The sequence below is a fragment of the Nyctereutes procyonoides genome, unplaced genomic scaffold, assembly GCF_905146905.1.
Source record: "Nyctereutes procyonoides isolate TBG_1078 unplaced genomic scaffold, NYPRO_anot_genome, whole genome shotgun sequence".
Classification (NCBI taxonomy): domain Eukaryota; kingdom Metazoa; phylum Chordata; class Mammalia; order Carnivora; family Canidae; genus Nyctereutes; species Nyctereutes procyonoides.
In genome coordinates, this window is record NW_026575024.1 from 7981053 (window position 1) to 8006099 (window position 25047).

The 25047-nt window shown below is 45.4% G+C and overlaps 1 protein-coding gene across 1 annotated transcript; it reads right to left on the bottom strand.

The window, feature by feature from the left end:
• Positions 1-2921: 2921 nt before the first annotated feature.
• On the bottom strand, positions 2922-14219 carry PFDN4 (prefoldin subunit 4). Its single transcript, XM_055306784.1, has 4 exons — positions 13968-14219; positions 7478-7585; positions 6292-6432; positions 2922-3322 (listed from the first exon to the last, which is right to left on the bottom strand). The coding sequence occupies exons 1-4, from the start codon at positions 13989-13991 to the stop codon at positions 3191-3193; spliced, it is 405 nt and encodes a 134-aa protein (XP_055162759.1). The 5' UTR covers positions 13992-14219; the 3' UTR covers positions 2922-3190.
• Between the last annotated feature and the right edge of the window lie 10828 nt (positions 14220-25047).

Consider the following 25047-nt stretch of genomic DNA (forward strand, 5'->3'; position numbering starts at 1 on the left):
CCTTCCTGGGCCAAGGAGACACTTCTGGCTGCCCTACCTGGGTAACTGCTCCAGCAGGCTGCCGGGGCTCAGAAGGGACAGGTGCTGCGCAGGTGGCATAAATGAGGGGCGTGAGCTCAGGCTGCATCACGGGACAGGGCCTGCCCTGTCCCCCTGGTGAGCAGCTTCAGACTGTCCTTTGGAAACACAGTCCCAATGTTGCCAAGTTGAATTTTTATGTGAGATCTCCTACTTTTACTGTGGCAAGAAAATTTTTCAAACTTTGTTAAACTATGAGAGCCCATGAAAACCTGTCATAGGCTGTATTTGGCCTGTGCTCAGAACCAAATTCTTTGACTCTGCCTTCCTCCCTTTCCCTGGTCTCTCCACAGCACTGTCCGCACCTGTACACCCCACCTGCTCTCCAGCTCCCACGTCCTCCTTTCTAGTTCTCCACCAACTGATCCTGTACACCAAAGGAAGTGTGAGAGTATCAGGTGTCCCTACCTCCATCTTTGTGGTGAAACCACCTACCAGCCACCAAATTATTCTAAAATACCTCTCCAATCATGTAGCTCACCTTTGCACTCAAAGCCCTTTAGAGGCTCCTCCTTGGCCTCCAGCTGTCAAATTATCCCCATTGGCACAGCCTTCCCCGACCACCCCCAGTTTGCCTGCTTTTGACTAGAGCTCTTAAGACTTGGTCAAGCCTGGTGGCGGTTGTGGAGATGGGAAGAAATGGACAGGTTCAAGAGGTATTTAAAAATTAAAGTTCAGTAGCACCAGCTCCTGTGGCTTTCAGTACAAATAACCTACTTCCTACTTCCTATCAGAGCCTAGATAAGATGCAGCCTATGGTGCACGTGAGTTTGCAAACTGCCTAATGGTCAAATCTGTTCTACAAGTATCTTCTGTTTAACCCGCTTAAAAAAAAAAAAAAAGTTGCAGCCTAGAATTAATGATCGAGTGATTGCATATAAAAATCACGGTTCTTGGGGTGCTTGGGTGACTCAGTCAGATAAACATCTGACTCTTGATTTCAGCTCAGGTCATGAGAGCGAGCGGCGCATCCGGCTCCACACTCTGCAGATTGCTAGGTTCTCCCTCTCCCTCTCCCTCTGCCCCCCACTCTCTACTTGCCCACTTGCCCTCTAAATAAAATGCTTAAAATAATCATCGGTCTCCCTGTCAAAAAAAGTTAGTGGTGACAAGTCCAGACCAAACTTCTACGTGGCGACTAGTGGCTACAGTTGAGGTTAGCCACCTCCTCTGATGCAGGACATGCTGTTTACATCTTCACCCAGCCCTACTGGCAAAAATCAGGCAAATGGACACTTCAGAAATGAGTTTAAAATGTCAATTAAATATTTTTTTGTCCTAGAACCTTACAGGTAAATAAAGAAAACAAAGTATTAAGTTAGCAACAAAATATAATGATCTCCCTTGCCCCTCACTTCACTCACAGCATTGGATGTTTTCTTGTATTAGGCTTACTTGCTCATGCACTCACAAAATTTTAAGTCCTGGACAGTTACATAACTCAGTTTCTGGCACGTGAGATAAGCCTTTGTTGTTAAAATTTCTAAATGGCTTGTCCATAGCCACCATCCTGTGCTAGATCTTCCACTGGCCTTCCAGATGCATCCATGTACCACCCCTCTCCCCCGGAGATAGACCGCCTCCAGCCAACTACCCCTGGATTCCAACTGGGTTTGGCCAATGGTGGGCACCAGCTGGGTTTTGGAGGGAGAATGAGGCCGGCTGTCTAGTCTCTGGGCTGTCTCTGTAGGGATGTCACAGGCTAGGTCTGTCCTGCTTCAAATGAAGGCAGCCCCTCCCTGAGTTCCAGAGTGAAGGGAGTGGCTGCTCCCTCCTCTGGCTCCGATGGTACATGGCCCTCCTAGTGGTTACCTTCCACCTTTGGAATCTTGGTGAAAATGTTCTCAAACTCCTCTAATTTGAGGGGGTTACCTATCCCCTACCATACCCTCATGATAGATGCCTCTAGTCTCACCCCTCTGAGTACAAACCAAATGCATGCAAGAAAAGTATCTTTGTAAGGATTATTTTCTAGAATCTGAGTAGGACTATTTGGGAACATTTCACAGCAATTTAAAGTTTGCTTTTATGTCTTGAAGAATCTTAGACTTACATATTTTATCTTTAAGCCTGATTTGCTTCTGAGTATTTAACCAAAAACATGACATATGCAATGTCTAGCCTTGAAGGTTAAAAAGTGACTGCCTCTAAAATTATGTATACCTAATCCTAGAAATAGCCTTTTTATGATCCTTTCATTGGTTATTTTGGTGTATGAGTGCCACCTGCTGGAAAGTTAATAAAATTAGGTCCTTCCGAATCCCAAAATGTGTATGGGGGTGGTGGTGGCAGAGGTCAGTGTATTCTTGAAGAGAAAAGCTTATTAATCTTTAAAAACACAGCTGTTTAACATCATCATTATCAGTATAAACCCCAATTAAAGCTCTGTAATAAGGTCTAAAATTTATGATTAAAAAATCCTTAATGTTTCTTTCTTCCTCTTGATACATTTCTTGGTTTCTAAAATATTCTTCTGTCATTCTGCTCTATGTATGAAGCTCAGCATGCCCCAACATATCTCAGCACTACCTGGTTCTTTTACTAAGATCTAGGACATTGATACATACGTAAGAGACTTGTGAAACATTTATGTCCAGATATAACATGATATATGCATATTTAAATGAAATATATACTTTTTTTTTTTTTTTTTTTTAGCATTTGACAAAGTTTTGGTGGTAGAGTGAGTAAAGTGGACAGATGTAGGATGGGATCTTTCTGTAGTGCTTTCACCACCTCTAAACAGCAACTGGAAGAGATGTATATAAACAACATGACCCAACCGTGAGACTTCCTTATAAATAAAAACTGCAACACATATTCTGAATGATAATATAGAAACATAAAAGGTTGCTTAACCGATTTTAATAACATGACATAAAGCCCCTACACTTGATAGAATCGTTATGCAAAATACATAGATGAATACTGTCTTCTTTTAAAAATATAAAATAAATAAGCAAGACATGTGAAAATAGGCAAGTTTCCATTAAATAAATGAAAATTTTAAAAAAGAAAGTTTTGCTTTCCATATCATTTGAAGAAGGGAAATTATCATTTTAAACAATATTCAAGTTTATTAAACAAATTAAAAAAAAGTATTATAAAATGTTTAACTGTCATCAGCTTCGAGGTTTATGTTGCTCCCGAATTTTGCATATAACTGAACTTTCAGATCCGCTAACACTCGCTGAATTGATTCCACTCTGGCTTCTAAGGCGTCAATTTCTTCTTGCAAATTTTTCTGGGGAAAAAAAAAATAATTTAAATTAATTCTATTCAGTGGATGGTTACTGAGCATCTGTGGATGAAATATTTGGGAAGAATTTTAGGTCAAACTTTCTAAACTTGGGACGGGCAGCTAAATAACACTGATAATTAAATCTAAACCAAAAGTCTGAATGTGGATACTTTTAATTCATAATTTATATTTGCTTATTATAGAATGAATCAAGTCAATCTTCTCAGTTTTTGCTGATTTAAAAAACAAAAGGGATAAAAAAGAAAATTAATTCCCAAATTATCATACCCTAATAAAGAACCTCTATACAAATACTTCTGGTAAACAAGTTTTATCACAGGCCTGGCTTCCAACACAGCCTCTTCCAACTTCCTCAAGAATAACTATGAAACGAGAAGAAATGATAAAAATTCACACTAACACCAATAATTAAGAATAACAACTTATAGTCAGAATCTGGAAGAAATTTTCACCAACTACTGGGCCCCTGGAGCCACTTTGAGAGACAGTAGTAACGGGTGCCTCATTTCTGACACAGAGCAGTGCTGCTCACATGAAATGCATGGAATGTCAGAAGTTCCTTACTGGCCAGGATAAAAAAAAAGGATTTCTCCTGAACATAACCAAGAAAATATGAAGTTGCACAAATGGCATACCCATTAATATTAGGAACTAGGGAAGAATGCCTAGTATTGACAATGTTATTCATTTCAAAGCCTGGCCACTGAATCTCAAAATACGGCCCCCAGAATGCTTGGAAACTTCTGGGGTTGCACTCCAGGCCTTCTGATTTGGAAGTTCTTGGGATTTCAGTGATTAGTATTTTCAACAAGCCCTCTGGGGGACTCTGATGCCTGCTAAAAGTTTGAGAACCACAGCTATGAGAAACAAAGATGACATACAGCTATTAGAAAGGAGATAAAACTTCTCTACCCTGAAAACCTAGTTCATAGTGAAATTATGACATGCAAGAAAATTATTTTAAAAGCCAAGTCCTATCATGTATCACTCATTTCTTAAAAGCCCCTGAAAGGCTCCTCTTCGCCTTAGGGCCAGGTGAGCAAAAACTACAGCCCACGGGCCTGATCCAGCCTGATACCTGTTTGTGCAGTTTTACTGGACTGTGGCTCTGGGCATGCTTTTACACATCCTGCTTTCATGGCAATTTTGAGAGAGCCTGGATGGCTCACAAAGCCCAGGGTATCTTCTATCTGACCCTGCAAAGAAAGTCTCCCAATCTCCGCTAAAATAAAGTCATTTATCAACTCGTCGGACAGAGTTCTTCAAAGACAAAGGCACAATTTTGGAGGCTCCCAAATCTCCAACTAATCAAAACTTCTCTTAGTGGCGTTTTTGCACCATGATCTTTTTATGATCAGTTTAACAAACGACCATTCCACATTGGTCTGGAACATCCCGTCCCCTCTTCTGGTGAAGACCCACTTCGTGTTGCGTTGTCTCTTTGCCAGGGAGCCCTCCTGACCCTGACACCTAAGCAGACACACTCCTCTGCTCCGTGCTCCTACAGCCACCTCTCTGCCCACACCACCTTCCACTCATTACTAGTTTTACTTGCTGAACTTTCTCTTTCCATTTACACCATATGCTCCATGCAGGCAGGAACCAGGCATATTTCATTGTCTTCCCCGTATCCGGGTTCATGGCAGAACACGATACAGATTAAGCACTCAACAAACACTTCTGGAATGAATGGATAAATGAATGAACAACAGAATAAAGGTTCACGGTCTGTGTGGGGTACAGGGAGGGAAGTGCGTTCACAGCAGTGACAAAAACTATAACCTATATTCCACAAGAGTATCTGAGGATGGTGGAAAAAAAAAGAACAAAACTATAAAATTTTACTGTGAAAGAAAAAGGTTTTATACATAAGGGAAAACACCAATGTTTCTGCATAGAAAGATTCAGGAATAGAAATGTTAGTTCTTCCCAAGGCTTATTAAACAAGAGTTTAATTCAGAGGAATTTTTGCTTTCCAGGACATTTGAAGAACAGAGACTAATATTTTAAATAATATTCATATTAATTAAGCAAACTTCCAAAGAATGAGAAAATGTTTGATAGCTACCAGTCTTTCGTGCACGTGACTGCTCCTCTCACAGACAGCTGGAGGGCGTGTGAATTGGAAACTAATTCCATACCATGTCTCAAATGCCTCAAATTTTGTCCATAAATCCATACTCTGACCAGTAATGACACCTGCCTGATTATTTCCTAAAAGAATCCTAAACGTGAAAAAGACTTGAGTGTAAGAATGTTCACTACAACATTACTGTAGGAAAACACTGGGAACCAATTCATGTTAACACCAGGAGGGCAGTGAACTGAATCAGTGTCCACCCGCATGATGTGAGACAGTCATCAGAAATGTTTTCAAAGCACGTGTGCTTGGCCCCGAGCAGGCCCTCAGTGAAGATGTGCTGGACAAATGAACACTAAATAGAATGAGAAAGTACTTCTGGTAGAATGTTAACTGACCAAAATGTGAAGTAAACTTATGCAGAGAAAAGAGTAGGTGTAAACATAAGAACCAATGAAAATGTCCACTATGGGTGCTTATCTCTGGGTAGTAGGAGGACAGGTGATTTTTGTCTTCTACCCTGTAATATTCTATAGTTTCCACACAGTGAGTTTAGAGCATGGGTTCTGGGGTCAAAAGGCTACCTAGGCCCTCTGTGTCACTTTGAGTAAGTCCCATGACCTTTCTCAGCCCCGACCTTCAGTTCTAAGTTGGGACGAAGGCTCCGCATCTCCCAGAGCCCTTGTTGGGATTACGTAAGATCATGCCTCCAAGGCTTTCATTTCATGGCATGCCCGGGATGTTGTAAAAACCCACGCAGTATCACTTAGGCCCCATTATTTCCCTACACCTGGAATTAACGTGTTCTTCATAACAACACACACCCTAATGGAAGTCAGCCTCCCTCACCCAGGGAAAGACTCCAGCATACCTTTGCTTCTTCTAACATTTCCTGTGTCTCTTCTTGAGAATGGCTAATGAAAACATCACCAATTTGATAAGGTATCATTAAGCAATCATCATCTGCAAGCATGATGTCCTCACAAGCATCTTCTAAATTCTGGAGTTGTTTCTAGAAACACAAAAGTAAATGGCAATGAAAAGCACACTCATAATTAAAATTCCCTGACGGAGGTGAAAAGCCAAGTTTTATCTGGGGACGCCAACTCTGTGAGAGACCCTTTCACAAAGGTATCACCACACTCACAGAAGACTTTCTTACGTTTCTCCATGGCATTTTCTAGGGAAGCGCTTAAAAGCTAACTCACTGCCTCTAGCTGTTTCCAGAATGCTAAAAGCATCTGTGGGGGACGGCGGGCATCTGTGGCCACGCAAAATGTGTCCTACTCTGCCAATTTCCACCTAGTGAGTTCTGCCTCCTGTGGTAGAATGAAAACAGAGCAAACCTCCATTTCTCAGCCTTGCCCAATGAGAGGATGAAGGTAGCTATGAACCCACATTCCACCAGTCAACTGTCCTTGAACTGGAGCTCAGCTCGGAGGAGCACGTAGGAGCTGCTGGGCACAGGCCCGAGTTGTGGGTGGGCAGGGCTGGGGGTGCCACCCAGCACTCCCAGTCTGCAGCACAGCTTCCCGTGCTGGAGGACGCAGCTGGCTCTGGGATCACTGGAAACAATAGCAGCTCCAGCACCAGCCACGTTCTCGGGAGACGCGGTTCTGGGGCCTGCTCCTGGAGCACCAGCTCAGGCTCACCCCCTCAACACTCTGGAAGTTCTCACACATCCCTTAAGCAAGGTCTTTTTTCTTCAACTAACTAGAGTGGGTTATGTCAGACGCAACAACGGGCCCAGAGAAATAGAATCATGTATTACTGAATTCAGTTTTAAAAAGCTATAGCAGAAGCACTTGGGTGGCTCAGTGGGTTAAGTATCAGACTCTTGATTTCAGCTAAGGTCATGATCTTGGGGTTGTAGGATCAAAAGCCACATTGGGCTCCATGCTGGGCGTGGAGCCTGCTTAGGATTCTCTCTCTCCTTCTATGTCCCCCAAAACCCTGCTTGCACGCACTCTCTCTCAAACAAAAAAATACAAACAAAACAAAAAACAGCTATAGTATAAAGATCTTTCATTTTTCTTAAATAAATATTTCTTTAATACCTTTTTTATTTCTATTTCCTCCTTCAGCTCTGTGATTCTACTTGTATTCCGTGCAAATTTGTTTATCTTTTGTTGATCTTCAAAAGTAACGTTGACATCTTCTGCAGCCTGAGAAAACATTTCAATATTTTTTGATTTTACTGGAGAAGTTATAGGTTAGCTTCTTATATAACTCTGAAATAATTCAATAAACTATCTGCCCTCATACAGTCAAGAATCGCAAAAGGTACAGAAAATCACAAAGGCCTTTTAAGTATTTGCTCCACAAGCTCCAGATCTGTTCATACATCTATAATCTCTTCCGATAGTCTATGGAATAATGCCTAAGCCTAAAAACATTTCAAATATAAATAAGATTAAGTCCTGAACTAAGTCAGCCAGCCAACCGTGGTCTAGAGCAGAATTTCTCGAGCTGGAACATTCTTTCATCAAGATAACCCAGGAAGCAAAAATGATGTGGTAATGAGTTCTGGTAAAGGCTTCATACCAATTTCTTCTCTCAGAGTTAAAACCTACACAAGCTTATTGGAGCTGTCAGGAACCTGACGGTTTCTAATGCTTAATGCAATTGATACACTGGCTAGAGGGTTACTATGCATTTCAGTGGCTGTATTCCACACATGGTAAAAATTATGTTTCTTTTAACGCAGACCCTATTTACATGTCTTCATTAAGAACAGGATATGAGGTACTATAAAATGATTAAAATTGAATGTCTAGAAATAGTGTGATTACATTTGTAAATAAAATTAGAGTACTTAGATGACAAAGTATAAAATAGCTAACATTGAGCTCTTACTATGTATCAAGAACTTTCTAGTGCTTTATCATCATTGCAAACCCTTCAATGAATCTTAGTAAGTATGACCGTTAGGAAGTAGCACTATTTTATAGATGGAGAAAGTGTGGCACAGACAGAATAATGTCCCCCGAGTCACAAGCCAGTATTAAGTGGTGGAATTCGATTTCAAATCAGGTAAGTATGACTCCAGAGTCCAGACAGGCCCACAAGCTCTTAGAAACTGAATGTAAGAGATGCTTGGGTGGCTCGGTGGTTGAGTGTCTACCTTTGGCTCAGGGCGTGACCCCGGGGTCCTGGGATCGAGTCCTGCATCGGGCTCCCTTCATGGAGCCTGCTTCTCCCTCTGCCTATGTCTCTGCCTCTCATGAATAAATAAATAAGGAGAGGGACATGAACCACACTGGGTCTTGTCCTACACTGACTTTGGCTATCACCGGCAGAATGTGGGCTGACAGCTGAGTCCACCAGTGTTCTAAAAGCCCAGAAGGAAACTCTGGCCATTTCTTTTAAAAAAGAAAAAGAAACTGAATGTAAAAACACATGTGGACACGCAATCATGCACATTTGTCAGAGGCAACAGGAAGTCCTTGGTTTTCACCGGATTCTCAAAGGGGTACCATATATTAAAAAAAAAAAAAGAAAAAAAAAGAAAAGAAACAAAAAGAAATTAAATACTAGATTCTCCTTGGAGCTTCCCCTCATTTATAAGATAAGAACAAGAGCCCTTGATTAGAATGTGATGGAGGAGGGACAGAAAGAGCGAGCGAGAGTGAGCTTCAATCAGGCCTATTTTTGCTCTTTTGTAATGATTCACAACAACCATGCCTCCTCCCTTCACCTGGTCTCCTGTGACCAGTCACATAAGAGGTGCACATTTTTATTTCCCCAGAGGTTGAAAGGCAACCTGTTGTGTCAAACGAGATTGGAGCTTGATGAACAGAACACGGAGGCAGATGCCTGGAACTCAGCCCTCCCCTGGCCTGGGCTCTCATCACAGAACTGACACTTTCACATGCATCAGGCTCAGCATCAGAGACCCCCAGAGGGTATCCTGAAAAACTCCTTTAGATCACGATACACAGAGCTTTGAATGGTCAACCTTGTGCGTGACTTAGGAATACGGAAGTTGGGAAACACTGAGCTGCACTACAGACACCAAAAGCCCATATTTAGGTATCTTGGGATTTGAGGGGTTTTGCCTACATAAGAACTAGCAATTCCCAAAGCAGACAGGGAACAGAGAATTCTAGAGAGTTCCTGCTTGCCTGGAGCGTTTAAAATACTGAGCTCCTCAAAACTTCACTATGTATTTATAGATGCATTTGTCATCTTGAGGCTTGAACGGGGTCACTCTCATGAAAGCAACTACCGCGGGGCTGGCCTGACACACAGCTGAGGCTAATATATGGGTCTCTGAATGTGACTCTGAATCCAGCTTGATCAGACTCACATACACACCGTTTCTTACAGGGTTGCGAAGGAATTTGGCCACCTGTTTCTATCTTTCCAAAGCAGGTGTTTCCTTTCCTAGCAGCCCCCAGCATGTACTTGGGGCCTGGAGTCCGTTTCCTTAGCGGTGGTTTCCTCACTGGGGCCTCAGGGCCGCAGTCGCCGTGTGAGGCAGTGTGTGAAGTCCGTGGTTAAACTGTACACCACCCAGCGGAGTTCTGTTTACAGCAAAAAGTGGTAAGTCAGCACCTTCCAAGACTACTGGCAGTGGCTTCTGTTTTCATCTCACTGTTGTGGAACACTCCGACATTGCGTGAAGCTTCACTTTGGCAGGGAAGGGCTGATTCTTACCTGGGGATCCACAGACACTGAACAGTCCATTTACCCCCGACACTGTGCAGCATGGCATATCCTGTCTGTGCATTCCTCTGAAGGGCCTTCACAGTTCTCCTGATTCTCAAAGGGAGCCACACCCCCAGAGATGAGGGACTCCTGCATTCAGGAAAGCCAATCGTGCTCACTGCTTGCTCACAAAGCCATGGGAACTCAAAGAGGAAGGACTTATTTTTTATTGGGGGCAGAGTGGTCAACATAGTAAGAATGGATTCAAATCCAAGCAGGCGGGACCTTGGACAAATTATTCCATTTTTTGGAGCCACCTCAGGCTTCTTCCTGTAAACCGGGGAAGCCAGTTCCTCCTACCTTGCAGAGGTGATAAACTGAGGACCTGCAGATGGAGCTGCCTTTTAATAAATGATAACTAAATGTTTTATTTCCTGAACAATGCTTACCCAAAAAAAAAAAAAAATCATTAGAGAGGAAGAACAAAGATCTAGAAGAAAATTCTGCTAGGCCAGAGAGAAATATGACTACTCAAGATTCAAAGTGGAAATTAAAATTCCCTGGACCCCGACTGTACCCTTTTCTTGAGACTCAGCACCTTACAGGATTAGGAGAGGGACATGAACCACCACACTGGGTCTTGTCCTACGCTGACTTTGGCTATCACCGGCAGAATGTGGGCTGACAGCCGAGTCCACCAGTGTTCTAAAAGCCCAGAAGGAAACTCTGGCCAATTTCGGTCTGCCTTTATTTTTGTTTTTTAAAGGTGTCTGCCAAATCTCCACGATATAAAATTTTGCATTGTATTTTTACTCACTTTTCATGCCTACAGTCATTCATTTAACAACTACTTGGTAAATGGTTCCCATGTGCCACAGTGGAAAGGGAGGCCCTCCTACCCCTCCCCCCCCCAGTCCCACCCTCACGAATACCTGCAAGCTTACATTCTAGAGAAGGAGGTGGGCAAAAGGCAAGGTGGGCAAGATGATGCTAGATGATGATGATACACGTGGTGGGGAAAACAAAATAGGTTAGGGGCTGCAGTGTTGGGGGCTAAGGAGTGAAGGGGGCTTCCTTGGCCTCTCTGGGGAAGGGGACAACTGTACTCAGGATCAAGGACAGAAATCAAACACAGTCCTCTGAAGGCCAAGAACCTCATCTTGGAAAGCAGACCTTTGGAGAGGACTGAATTACCTCACCCAAATGCTCTCACCAGAAAAGCCATGACCCACTGGGACATAAACGTGTTACAAAGGTAAAGCATTCCGAATTGCAAAGTTTTTATTAAACTCAAGGGGCTATCCCCATGATATTTCACACCCACTCACTGACATGCCTGTTTGCTCCCAGAGTGGGCAGAGGGCCAGAGTGTACGTGTAGTTAACCCATCAGAAATTGCTCACGGTGCTGGAAAACACCTGCAGGAGGCTGCTGCACATATCATGTCAGTCTGACTAAGATAATGAAGAAAATCCTCCATGCTCTGGCCACCACCCACGCCTCGATATGTTCATTTACCATCTTGGCTCAACCTCCCCCGATTCTCTGCCATCCTGGGCACCCTTTCCTTAAACACATCCAGGGGCTCTGCAGCTGATACTCCCTCTCTAGAATGCCCCATCCCTTCCCAACTTCCTTTTCCTCTCCTTAGGTCATTGCATAGATCACACCTTCTCACGAAAGCCTTCTCTGGTCACAAAGCAGACCTTACTCCAGCCCTCGTGTCACAAGTCCTTTCTGTCATAGTTCTTCGCAGAGCTGGGAATTTTAGTCTTGTGTGACTACTGAGTAATGCCGGCCTCTCCCCGCAGAACGTAAGTTCTACGGTTCTACGATGCTATGAGGATAAGGCGGTATAAGCATTATCATTGCTCATCACTGCTTATCACCTAAAAACTGAAATTGTGCCACCTTACGTGGCTGAAAAAGTTTGCTGAATGAATGAAAATATGTTGGCAATCAAGTTTTGCCAAGTCCAAGGTTCAAATCATTTCTCTACCATTCTCTCAACGTTTACTTCGTCTCTCTGCCCTTTGGTCTGCACACCTGTCAAACGGGGTGTGTGTGTGTGTGTGGGGGGGTACAACTAGCATCTTCTATGGAATTAAAGACCACACCAAACCAAGGGCCTCTGTAAACTACAAAATAGAGATGGAGTGAGTCTCACAAAGTTTCATACTCCTCTGAATCACCCTAACCCTGAACCCTACTCTGACACTCAGTAAGAACTTGTGGATGGCAGACCAATAGAGTGAGCAAATGGCCCCCTGGTTTGCCTGGGGCGGTCCTGGTTTTAGCACCCTACAATGGAGGCAGGTGGCTCAGACAGAGCATATTGCTGAGTAGGGGAGCCAAGGAATTTGCAGTTGAATGCAAGCAAATCCCTTTAGCCAGGGGACTCCCATCAGACACCACGGAAATTTGAAAACACGAGCTCTAGAGAGTTGTGCTCACTTTAATGCTAATTTACTGCGGACCACAGTTGCCTCATCTGTAAAATAAAGATAAAAGCAGCCTCTGAAAACGAGTGTGAGGTTAAAATAATGCGTGGGGCTCGCTCAGAACCGAGCCCACCTAGCCCATCATATAAAGGCAGGCCTCGGTAATCACCAGACATTATTAGCATCCCCCCTTCCCCATTTTATTTGTCTCCAATCTAGATAGTCTTAGACACCTGAGCGGACTCCGGGAATTAGAAGCTGTAAGCAGGGAGCTCACACTCGCTTAGTGGGATAAAAGGTGGGCTTCGGGAAGAACAACATAAAATCCGAGTTTGAACTGCAGCTCTGCTGATTAGCTGAGTCATTTCGAGGCCACCGACTGCTCTGCTAAGTCTCTCCATCTGTAAAGTGGCAGGAAACCGTGTCTTCGCTAAGTTCCCGGGAGGATCGGGCACATCAGCAGCCGGCTTCTGGGCCCCGGGCCGCCGTCCGCCGTCGGGACCCGGGGTCTCGGGCGGGAACGGGGACGTCCGGCGGGGATGCGGGCGGGGATGCGGGCGGGGATGCGGGGCGGGGATGCGGGCGGGCGGCAGCCGCGCGACCCGGGGCTCGAGACTCCGCCTCTCCGGGCCTCGGCCTCCTTACTGGCCGAGGCGGCGCCCGGGGCACCCCCGCGGGGGCTCCAAGGCCACGAGCAGGTAAAAGGCCCGGCGTGAGGCTGCTGCACCGCGAGGGCGGGGGCGGGGCCGGGACCGCGGAGGGGGGGAGCCCGAGGGTCCTGACCCGGCGGCCCCGGGGGGATGGGGGGAAACCCCGAGGGTCCCGACCCGGCGGCCCTGAGGGGATGGCGGGGACCTCAAGGGTCCTGACCCGACTGCCCCGGGGGGGGGGGAACCTCAAGGGTCCTGACCCGGCTGCCCCGGGGGGGGTACCCCGAAGGTCCCGACCCGGCTGCCCCCGGGGGGGGAACCCCGAAGGTCCCGACCCGGCTGCCCCGAGGGGATGGGGGGAAACCCCGAGGGTCCCGACCTGGCTGCCCCGGGGGGATGGGGGGGACCTCAAGGGTCCCGACCCGGCGGCCATGGGGCGGGGGGGAATGGAGGAACCTCAAGGGCCCCGACCCGGCTGCCCCGCCCGCTGGGGGAGCCCCGGGTCCGACCGCTGCCCGGGGGGTGAGCCCCGAGGTCCGACCGGCTGCCCGGGGGGTAGGCCCCGAGGGTCCCGACCCGGCTGCCCCGCCTCGGCCGGCCCGGGTGGGGGCTGAGAAGACGCCCGGGGGAGCCGGCGCGGGGAGGCCTCGCCGCGGGGCCGCCCTCGGGGCCGGCAGCCTCGGGCCCCCGCGCCACGCCGGCCGGCGGAACCGCACCCCCCCCGCGGCCCGCGCCCGGCCCCGGCGGCCGCCCCCCGCCGCCCGCCCCCCGCGGCCGAGCATCCCGCACCCGAGCGCCCCACTCACCGCCTTCTTCATGGTGGCCGCCATCTTGGGACTGGACTACTGCGCGCGGCGGGGAGGGCGGCGAGGGCGCGCTCCGGGCCGGGGCGGAGAGTCGCTCCCCGCGGGCCCAGAGCTGCGCCGCACACAGCGCGGCCCCCGCATCCCCTCCTACCGCGTCTCCGGCCCGCGGCCCCCCAGCGCCCGGGACTCGCGGAGGAAATGTGTCCTGGAAGCACTTGGTACGTGCCAATTAAAGGCACAGGCAACGCCCTGTGGGCCGACAGAAAGTGGGGGGTGTGGCGAACCGCCCGGGAGTCCCCGCGGCGGACGGCAGGGGGCGCGCCTCGCGGGGGCGGGGCCTGGGCGCGGCGGGGGCGGGGCCTGGGCGGGGAGTGGGCGGGGCCTGTTGTGGATGGGGCGGGGCCACGAGCGGACGGAAGGGAAGTTCTCTTGCATCAATTCCACAAAACTTGTAAGAAGTAGGCATACCATAAAGAGAGCTAAAAACAAACGACCTTGGCTCTGGGACGTGAGATGTCTGTGCCCTGCCAGTTCACACGGTGTAAGGAAGGAAGTACTCCTCCATTAACTTACTCAACAATGCTCACCCAACAATTACCCTACACCTACACCCTTACACCTGTGCCTCCCAATTCTTTTCTTCTTTTTCCTGTGTGTGCGTGTGCATTCCTTTACACTCTTAGCACGTATGGAATACCCCAAAGATCTTCTGTTTACGTAGGTTATATTCATCCTTGTTTCCCATATTAGAAATGAAAACGGAGAATTCTTTAAAAATTTATTTAATAAATAAACCCATTCCATAGTCATATAAGTGACGTTTCAAATTATACGAAATCGTAGGAAACTGGCATGGGCTTCTGAAAACAAGAAAGAGGAAGAAGGATGTACGCACTGTTGGGCCAGCTGCCAGCAGTGTTTTGTGCATGGGGCTCTGGGTGGTGGGGCTGTTCACCGAGGCAGAGTCTTATGGCCTGGGGCAGTGTGGTTTGATCTGGACAGGTGCACGGACAGGGGGCTGACCCCTGGCCACCTTGGTACTGGCTCTCCTCCTGACTCTGTATCCCACCATCTCTATCCCCCTTCACTCCCCTTCCCTGGCATCCTTCGAGCTGATCTCTGTCCCAGTAGGAGGATCAGTTCTGTAAGCACAAATGGGGACTTTCATATCTTCTGTTAAGCATCCTCTCCTGTCCTTAAACTTGAGCATCTCCAACCTCGTTCTTCCCCTACCTATCTAGACAAACAAAAGAAAGCAGCTTGTGGTGCAAATGGAAATAATTGGAGACCACAGGTCAGGAAGGAAAATCACCACTTGAGAATACTTTCCCCACTAAGGGTGACTGAACTCATTCCCTTACACCAGGTTGAAGACTGGCCGGCCATTGACTGGATCCATGATATGCTGTTTTGGTCAGCATTCATTTGTTTGGGGTTTTTTTGAACCAACATATGAAAATTAGGAGACTGCACTCAACAATATCAGGTTTTTTGTTCTGCTTGTAAAACCAAAGTCCTGGTGGCCTCAAGTCTATGTTCCTGCCTGACAGCTGTTGCTGGAGATGATTAGGGAAGGCCTATTAAACTAACAGGCCCTCTCAGGGTCCCCGCGGATCCCCTCCTGCCTCATCCTTGGGCTTACCTGTCAAAGCCTCCAGGTATATGCACTTGTCACCAGCCAGACTTCTCGAAGATCTAAATGAGACAGTTTGTGTGTGCATTTGTTTGTTTGAAATCTGTACCATGCTAGATGCCATTGCAAACAGAGAGATGAATTAGACAAGGTGCTTCACATCAAGAAGCTTACAATTGGCCCACATATATCGCCACAAATTGTAGCACCTGGAGCTGTAGCCCTAAGACCAGTGCAGAGGGGCTCTAGGGAGCAGGAGCTGGTGTCTGACTGGAGTAAGTAGCCCATGAAGATTCTGGAATTGGTGACATGAGTCATCAATGTGACTCACTGACCATTGACCATGGTCAAGCAGGGCAGGTGCTGGGCCAGCTGCTTAAGCACCTGACTCTTGGTTTCGGCTCAAGTCCTGATCTCGAGATGTGAGATGGAGCCCCCCACACTGGGTTCTGAGCTCAGCGTTGGGGTCTGCTTGGCTTCTCTCTCCCTCCCCCTCTGCCCCTGTGTGTTCTCTCTTTCACTCTGTCTCTAAAATAAATAAATAAATCTTTAATTAAAAAAAAGAAGGCAGATGCTAAAAAACATAGACAAAATTCCTTATCCTCATGCAGTTTACTTTCTAGTGAGGGGAGACAGGCCATATTCAAAAATATATGAATGAATCATGTACTATGTCAGAAGGCGAGCCTTATTACTATGTGTTATTAATAGCTATAAGAACACTTAGAATAGTGACAATAATAAAAGACTGTGTAGCTACCAGTATCTTCATGAGGAAGATACAAGAAATGGTAAGTATGTTGACTGGAACACCGAGGGGGGAAAAAACCATCTACCCAACTATTTGGCTTGACATATAAGCTACAAAATTGTCCCGACACATGCAGGTTTCGGATCCTGTCACAAAGCAATAATCGGCTCATTTTGTAGCAGTACACCCATGAGTGACCTCCAAAATCCTCACCATGTGCACCGTGCTCCTGGTTCTGAGACTTAAACAGGAAACCTCGATGGGATTACCCCCTTCACCTTGGCCAGGAGGGTCAGGGGCAACAGAGTCAACCCAGTATCACGTAGTAATTAGTGCCCGTGTTAGGGCAGCCGTTCAAGGCAAAGTCAGTAATGTTTTGCCATAATACATACAGGACTATTATTTTCCTCATTTTAAAAATATCTACTTTTAAAATTTAGAACAAAAATATTTTAAAGGGGCATTTAAAAATCTCTGACTTAAAGTGAAAACCGGTCTCACTTGCTGTAGGAGCAGATCTTAAGTAAATTAAAGAGAACTCTATTCCGGGATGGCCCTTGAGAAATTATGTTTCAACTGAGATTTGATCCAAGAGGGGGAAGGTAACGGGCAAAAAGGGAGCAGGACCAGGTGCTGCACCTGAGTGCCCTCCTTACATGTCCACTGCTGGGCACCTCATCTCCTTGCCTCTCATCCCAGCTCAGTGAGTAAGGAGAGTGAAGAGAATCTTTAATATCAAAGGAAGGTAGGCAATCATGGTATATTTAAAGAAAGAGAAGAAAAGGTTTAGATAGGAAAGAGAAGGAGAAGGACAAGAGGTGAAAGCTGGTCATCCAACTGTCCAGCTTACCCGGCTCCTTACCTCGAAGGGAATAGGGGCCCAGTGCTCAATTTCCCTTTTTACAAAAAGCCAGGAATATGGATTTTTATTTTTTTTAAGATTTTATTTATTTATTCATAAGAGACACACAGAGAATGAGAGAGAGAGAGAGAGAGAGAGAGGCAGAGACACAGGCAGAGGGAGAAGCAGGTCCATGCAGGGAGCCCCATGTGGGATTCGATTCTGGGTCTCTGGGATCATGCCTTGAGCTGAAAGCAGGCGGTAAACTGCTGAGCCACCTGGGCATCCGGGAATCTGGATTTTTAAAAAATGTGGAGTCTCTTGTTGAAACCGTCCCTCAAAACTTCACATATGCCAGAGATGGAAAGCAGGGTCCACCCACTCATCTGTGACCTCCAGTAAACCTCCCTGTAGGTACATATTTTGGAATATTCTGATGACTGAATTTTTCTCCTAAACAAAATCAGGAAAAAGAAAAACTGCCTGGGTTTACTGAAGTCAAAAGCTGATGCAGGGCAGCCTGGCTGGCTCAGCAGTTTAGCGCTGCCTTCAGCCCAGGGCCTGATCCTGGAGTCCTGGGATTGAGTCCCACGTCGGGCTCCCTGAGTGGAGCCTGCTTCTCCCTCTGCCTGGGTCTCTGCCTCCCTCTCTGTGTCTCTCATGAATAAATAAATAAAATCTAAAAAAAAAAAAAAAAGCTGATGCAAATTAGGAACTCTATCTCTTACTGAAAAGTTTCATCCCCAACAGCTGTCCCGTTACTTTCTCCCCTGTCACCTCCTTCCCATGCTTGTACCATGATCACCAGAACTTTCTCTGTGTCCCTTCATCACTCTTGACCTCCAGCGGTGCCTTTAAATCTCACTCAAGATTTAATCCGTCCTCCAAAGACGTCCTTGGTTCTCAATAACCTGTTCCATCTTTAAATTCTGCACTTGCCACACAAATTGGTACGTTTCTAAGCTACCACTGCATATGCCTTACCGTCTCTCTCCTACTTCGTTTGAATATTCTTACTGAGACGGGCAATGTAATGTAGTGTGAGTTTCTGTATGGAGCAACAATTTTGTACATGATTTTGTTATGACCCTCTTTGAAATTCTTCTCTGTCTTCCCATTGCACCTCAGGTATAATTTAGATTTCTTACCAAAGCCTACTCTCAATCTCTGACATTATTTCATACCATCTTTCCTCTCCATATGCTCCATCTTCTTGAGTCTCCATTTGTAAATAACACCTGCTCCCTTCTGCCCCAGGCCCTTTGCACCTGCTTATCTTGCTATTCAAGATGCCCTTCGCCTGTTATTCACCTGGCTAAGTTCTGCCCACCCTCAACACTGAGCCTCTGTGTCCCTCCATCAAGACATCTTCCTTCAACACATCCACCACCCAGAAAGAGCAGCATCCTCCTCCTTGAAACACTGTTATAAGTCTCTCTAACCCATTTTCTTTTAAAATATGTCTCTTCTGTTACGCTGGGAGTACCAAGGGGGACAGATCCTGCCTGCTTCTTCATCTCTGTAATCACAGCACCAACTGGGAAAATCGGTGATTGACAGACACTAATGAATAAATAAATGTGGGAATGAATGTGTAATTAGAGATTGGTACAGTAATATATAAAACAACATAGCTGTTGATAAAATCATTCAGCGACACTGAACAAGAGTCTATAGTGTATTTCCATTCACTTTGTGTGTGTGGGGGGGTGTGTGCTAGACCTTGCACTAGGTGCCTCACACAAATAGTGATCGCGTGGACTCCTTGCCTGAACAAGCCTTGTCTTCACCAGGTGGCGCTGTGATTCCAGGAGCTGACATTTTCATTTCCTCTTTGCAACCTCTCAGAACTGTCCACACTCCAGTCTACACTCTGCAAAACAGCATTACACAAAATCAAGGAAACCTCTCTTTGGGACAAAATACAATCATTCCTCACTAGTTTGAATTCTTACCTTAATTTTTACTGGGCAAAAAACAAAGCATTTTCCAAAGCCCTCAAATGTATACATTGGGTTTGGGCCTTTATAAGATAGACCATTAACGAGTCTGTTTATTTCAAGGGTACATGCTTATAGCAATTTTGATATTGAGAAACAAGTCAGAACTTGTTTATAAGTAACAATCATATCTTCAAATTAAAATATAAATTCCCTACTGTGATTTTTTTTTAATATTTGTTTATTCATGAGAGATGCAGAGAGAGGCAGAGACACAGGCAGAAGGAGAAGGAGACTCCCCATGGGGAGCCCGATGTGGGACTCGATCCCAGGACCTTGGGATCATGCCCTGAGCTAAAGGCAGATCCTCAACCACTGAGCCACCCAGGCATCCCCGGTGTGATTCATTTAATAAGAATCTCATTTATAACTAGCACGGAGCCAGGCAGACTCTTCACCATAGATGCTGCTCATAAAAAGATGTTTTATGGTAAAATGGGCATCTCTTCTCTTTTGAAAACTTTTCTCTATAGTTAAGGACATTTCCAGGACTTGAGTGTCACCCTTCCGTCCTGGAAGTCAGAACTCCATTTCCTAGCATCCTTGAAGCTTGGAAGCAGGTCTGTGGATCTGGGTCCAGCCAGTCAGATTCCCCAGTGGCAGACTGGTGACCAATGAGGAGAGAACAGTGGAGGGAGGTGCCAGGGCCCCAGGAGAATCCACTCCTGATGGTGAGACCAGCCTGGCAGAGGATGCTCGGGTGTCCTGAAGCAGCAGGAAGAGATGCCCTGGCCTCAGTGACTCAGACCCACAGGTGGTGAGATTGTAGCAGCGAGAAGTCCTGCAAGGTCAACTCAATGTCATCCGTAGCTGTTTGCCTCTCCTCTGGATCCCTGGGCACCTCACAGAGGGTCTGTGCAACATTTCAACTTCCTTTTTCAAATTCTGCTCTATCTAGCCACAGAGTCATGTTGTTGGAAACAAGAACCTCAAAGAGATGTTTATTCTAAAGGAAAGTTATTCCTTTGTCATTGGAAATTCAGCCCTGATGATCAGGAGGTAGAAAGGCAAAAATGCCTCAGTATCCCTGAGGCTGCCGTGGAGGTGGAGCTGTCTGAAGAAAAACTTCCCTTGCTACATTGCCAGGGCACAGGCCAATGCCAACTATGGATGCTGAGCTGACTCTCAGTGCTTTTTATTTTATAAATCACATACTCAGGTAACCCGTAGAGTGCATTTGTGTCAAATTGACGCAGGCTTTCATGAAGAGGCATCAGCTGAAGACAACCCCTCCCCGAACCAGCACAACCCATGGCCACAGAATCCTAGTAAGCTGGGAGGGCTCCCACATGTAAGTGGGAAATCCATTGAGGGAGAGAGAAGGGGTGCTGATGAGAAGTGGTTGCTGCTTGGTGCTTGGAAAGGCGGCAGGATGAGTCTCTGCCAAGAAACCCAACCTGGCTCATTTTTGACAACAAACAAAGGATCAGATTGAAGATGTCATGGGAATCAATGTTATCCATCATGAATGCTTCTGTGGTCTCTGGGCAAAATATTTGAAAGACATTGAGGCCGAAGAGGGGAATAAGCAGCAGCCCCTGTCCCACACCCATTCACTGCCCCCAGAAGAGAAATCAGTGCTAAGAAATGTGTAAAAAGCAATTAAATAAAATGAATAAACATTTTTATCGTTTAAGAATATCGTTTAAGGAACACTGGCCACCTATTCTGAGAAAATAGGTCTAAAAACCATAAACAGACTCTCTATACAAGAGCGCTTAGGAAAGCGGTATTTATAAAAATGAGGCATCTCTTAAGTGTTTGGCAAAAGAGACCAGCTTAAGAAGCCTGTAGGGTGCTCCCCTTCATAAGCACTTGTCGCAATATTCATTCTAAAGAGTAGTGGCAGAGGGAAACGTGGAAAACAGGTCAGATGCAAAATTACAATTCCAGTTTTGTTTCTAAAAATCATATCTATATAATATAGATAGATACACTTAGTAACATATAGGAATGACATATAAAAATGTCAGTATAATTGACAATTGACATTTGTATGATTTTGTATCTAGATATCAAGAGTTGAATATAACTTTTTACTTCCATCTTTATAATTTTCCATATTTAAAAATTTTTTTAAAGCAAATATGGGTTAGTGTTTATTCGGGAAGAAATTAATGCCAAGGTAATTGATATGTAATCATGCAAGATGTAATGAAACCTGATGCAAGCTATAAGGGGAACACACCATGATTCTAGCTAGAATCTAAAAATCGACCCACAGAATATATAGGAGGAAATATACAGAACTATTCTTAGCAGTTGTCACTGGGTGGTAACATGAAATCCAAATATTTCATCTGATTTGCACTTTCTTAAATTTCTTTTAATGGTTATACATTGCTTTAATAATATTTGGGAAACTTCTTTTTTCAAGATATGCTATATTATTACCCTTTTGAATAAAGAAGGCTAGATAATTCTGACATCCCACTAATTGCAGGAGCTCAATCATCAGAAGCAAAGGATTTAAATCCAAAGGATTTAAGTCCTCCACATTACTGTCCTAAGTTTCTGAGAAGGAACAGGAAGCTCCCTGAGATATTAAATATTTAACAACAGTTTTAAATTGTTTTAGAAATTCAATCTTTAATGAGCACAAATCTTATATAACACGGTTGCTGTAAGAAGTAGCATTCATTGCATCTATAAATACATTTGTTATAAGAAATTATTTTGCAAACTTAAGCTTACCTAAATATACTTTTTTTATAGTTCATGCAATATTAAATAGATATAAAGATATATAGAGATCTCTCTCTTTCCCTCTCAAATATATATAAAAATTACAATTTTAGTATATGTGCAGCTGAAGCAAGCACATATATATGAAGATTACATTTGATTTTCTGCCCAAGAAGAATTATTCTTCCTAAATATTTGGCATTTGTTTCCCCGCATCCAATACCCTTCCTAGCAGCAGCCCTGATTTTAGTTCAGAGATCTTCCTCTTACTCCCCCTAATGGTCAATACTACATGTAACTTGCAGAGACATTTGGCCAAACATTGTTTTTTGTGTGTCTGTGAAAAGTGTTTCTAGATGACGTTAATATTTGAATGGTAGACTGAGTAAAGTCCTTCTTAACATGGATGGACCTCATCCAATCAATTGAAGATCTGAGTAGAACAAAAAAGTAGAGTAAGAGTGAACTCCTCCTGCCTGGCTGCTGAGCTGAGACACGGGTCCTTTCTAGATTTCAGGCTTGAGCTGACATCAGTTCTGCATTCCAGCTTGCCAACTGTGGGTCTTCGGGTTTACCTCTGTAATCATATAAGCCATTTTTTAAAATAATATCTGTCTATGTAGGTATGTATCTATCTATCCATCCATCCATCCAGGGAGCTGTTCATCCATGTTCTATTGGTTCAGTTTCTCTGGAGAACCCTGACTAAAATACTCCCAATTGGTCTGTGTGGTCTGGCTGGGCTCTAACACTGTCCTCAAAGTGAAGCATAAGAACAAGCTTCATCCAATCAGTAAGCTGTGGCCACATGATTGTTCAGGAATCAGCACATGGCTAAACTTAGGCCAGTCAGAGGCCGGGCTTCCGATTAGAATGAGTTCCAGAAGCTCTCTCTTCCAGCTAGCTGTGAAACTGTAGGAGAGCAAGTTCTAGAACAGTAGCCAGCATCTTGCCATATAAAGAGTGAGCTCATTTGAAGATGGATCCAGCACAGAAGTGAAGCTGAAGAGTGGAGAGAGACGAAGTAGGGCCTGAATTTTAAAGTGTTGCCTTGGTCCCACTGTGCTAAGCTACCTCTCGTCCTGAACTTTTCAATGACAGGAGTCAATTCTTTATTTGCCTATGGGATTTTGGCTTAATTTCCTGTGACTTACAATTAAGAGTGTTAACAGATATGTTCCAGCCACGACAATGTCTCGACAGAGTCTGAGGCAAAGGCTTGCCAAAGGGAGTCAATATTGGGAAGTGACTCTGGGAACCTGAGCAGGGGGTGGAGGATGCTAGGAAAAGTGCAAAAGGGGAAGGACAGGAAGCTGTTCCGAGGGCTGTTTACTGAGCCAGTTGCACACAGGGAAACTGGATTTATCCCTCCTGGGAACTCTTTGGGGCACTGTCGACTACGTATCATGGAATTGTTCTCACCGCAAAGATAGCACCTGTTCACTCATCCGAGTTCGGTCAAGGGTTGCCCTCGGGTGTTAACTTCTTTGCACTTCCACATTTGTTCTTGTACCCGAATGGCTGCTGGAGCTACCTGAGGCCAACAGCAAATCCCCAAGAGGTGAGGCATAGCTAAGTGACGTGTACCTTTGCACAGCTGTTCATCAGGCCAAAGGGCAGGTTGGAAAGATGAGTCTAGGGAGGGTATCAGACCAGTCACTAAAGATACCAACACCATTAAGTATCAGCTACCAGCAGAACAGATCTGTTCTCTAGGATTGAACTTCACCATTTTTTATTTATATATTTATTTATTTTTTTACATACTTGGAAAAAAACTCACAGGCTGACTCCTGTGGAGCCCAAGCAGGACTCAAATACTGACATCTCCCATTGTTCTTGCTTAAGACTAAGTAATCCCCTTTCAGAATTTGCTGAATCAAAGTCTAAGGAAATCCTTCAGATGCAGAACAGGGTCAGACCAGTTGTGTGTAGGTAGGGAAGGGCTTTCCCCTGAAATGAATGAATGGCCCCACTGTCATTCATCGCTGGAAGAGATCAGTCTGGATCTGACAAGTGAGGGAGGTGAACTTTAGATCAAGTAAAGAAAAAACTTATTTTTTTCACCCTGATCCAGAATTTAAGGAGGTCAGGGGAGAGGGACCTGCCTTGTTCACTCATGCATTCATGCAGCATCTTATTTATTGAATGTTACCAGAACCAGCCACATAATCTGCAGGGCCAAGTGCAAAATGAAAATGGTGGTGGTGGGGGAGGAATTGTTCAAACATTATTAACAATTTCAGTATGGCAACAACAGACCACTAAACCAAGTCTGGGGATCTTCAGAATAAGGAGCCTGAAATGTCATCTGTGTCTGTCACTGGACTAGGTTTCGGGCACACACCAGCGAAAAAGAAACCTCCAGCATCTGTCCTCATAAGGAGTCTGGGCTGGGATTCATGCCATCCCCTCTCGCAGTCTCCCTTTCCAGGTGTCTTGCACAGCATGAGCACTTGCTCGAGTGAGTTTGATTCTATATTAAGTAATTTTCCATGCCACCTCCTCCCTAAGCCTCTGGAACTTAACTGAAGAATCAGTGATACATATTCCAGTGCAGAGTGAGGTGGTCTGGCTATGTTGACGGACATCAGGTGTGTCTCCAGGAAGCACATTTGTCCCAAGGGGGCAGCTTCCTAAGGGATTGTCAAATATAATTGTGATTATTAGCCACAGTTGATGTATACTCTGATTTAGACCCTAACTGCTAAATAATCTATGGCCTCCCATGCCCTGGAGTTCCCACTTTACCCCACAGGAAGTTCCCACACTCCCTATCCTCTTATATCTGACTGCTTAACATAGCTACCCTGTGTGCACAATCTCTGAAGATCTTTGAGTCCAGGACTGCTGAAATCCATGGTACTTACTAGCTAATATTTACAGTATCCCTCATATCTATTTTCAGAGAACATCTCTGCAGCCTCTAAAGCTTGCCAAACACCTACATCTGCAGGGGGGGAAGAAAGCTGCCAGACCCAGAACCAACCAACTAGTTCTCCTAAATTGGGGAATGAGAGCAGGTGCCACCATGAGAAGTGTGAAGGGGGCTCAGGTGGAATCAGGACACACTCAGGTGTTCTTAGTAGGGGATTTTCTGTACTTACCTTGCCATGGATAAAACTGTTTACATTACAGGAATTTATATTTCTTATCACTGGGTTATATGA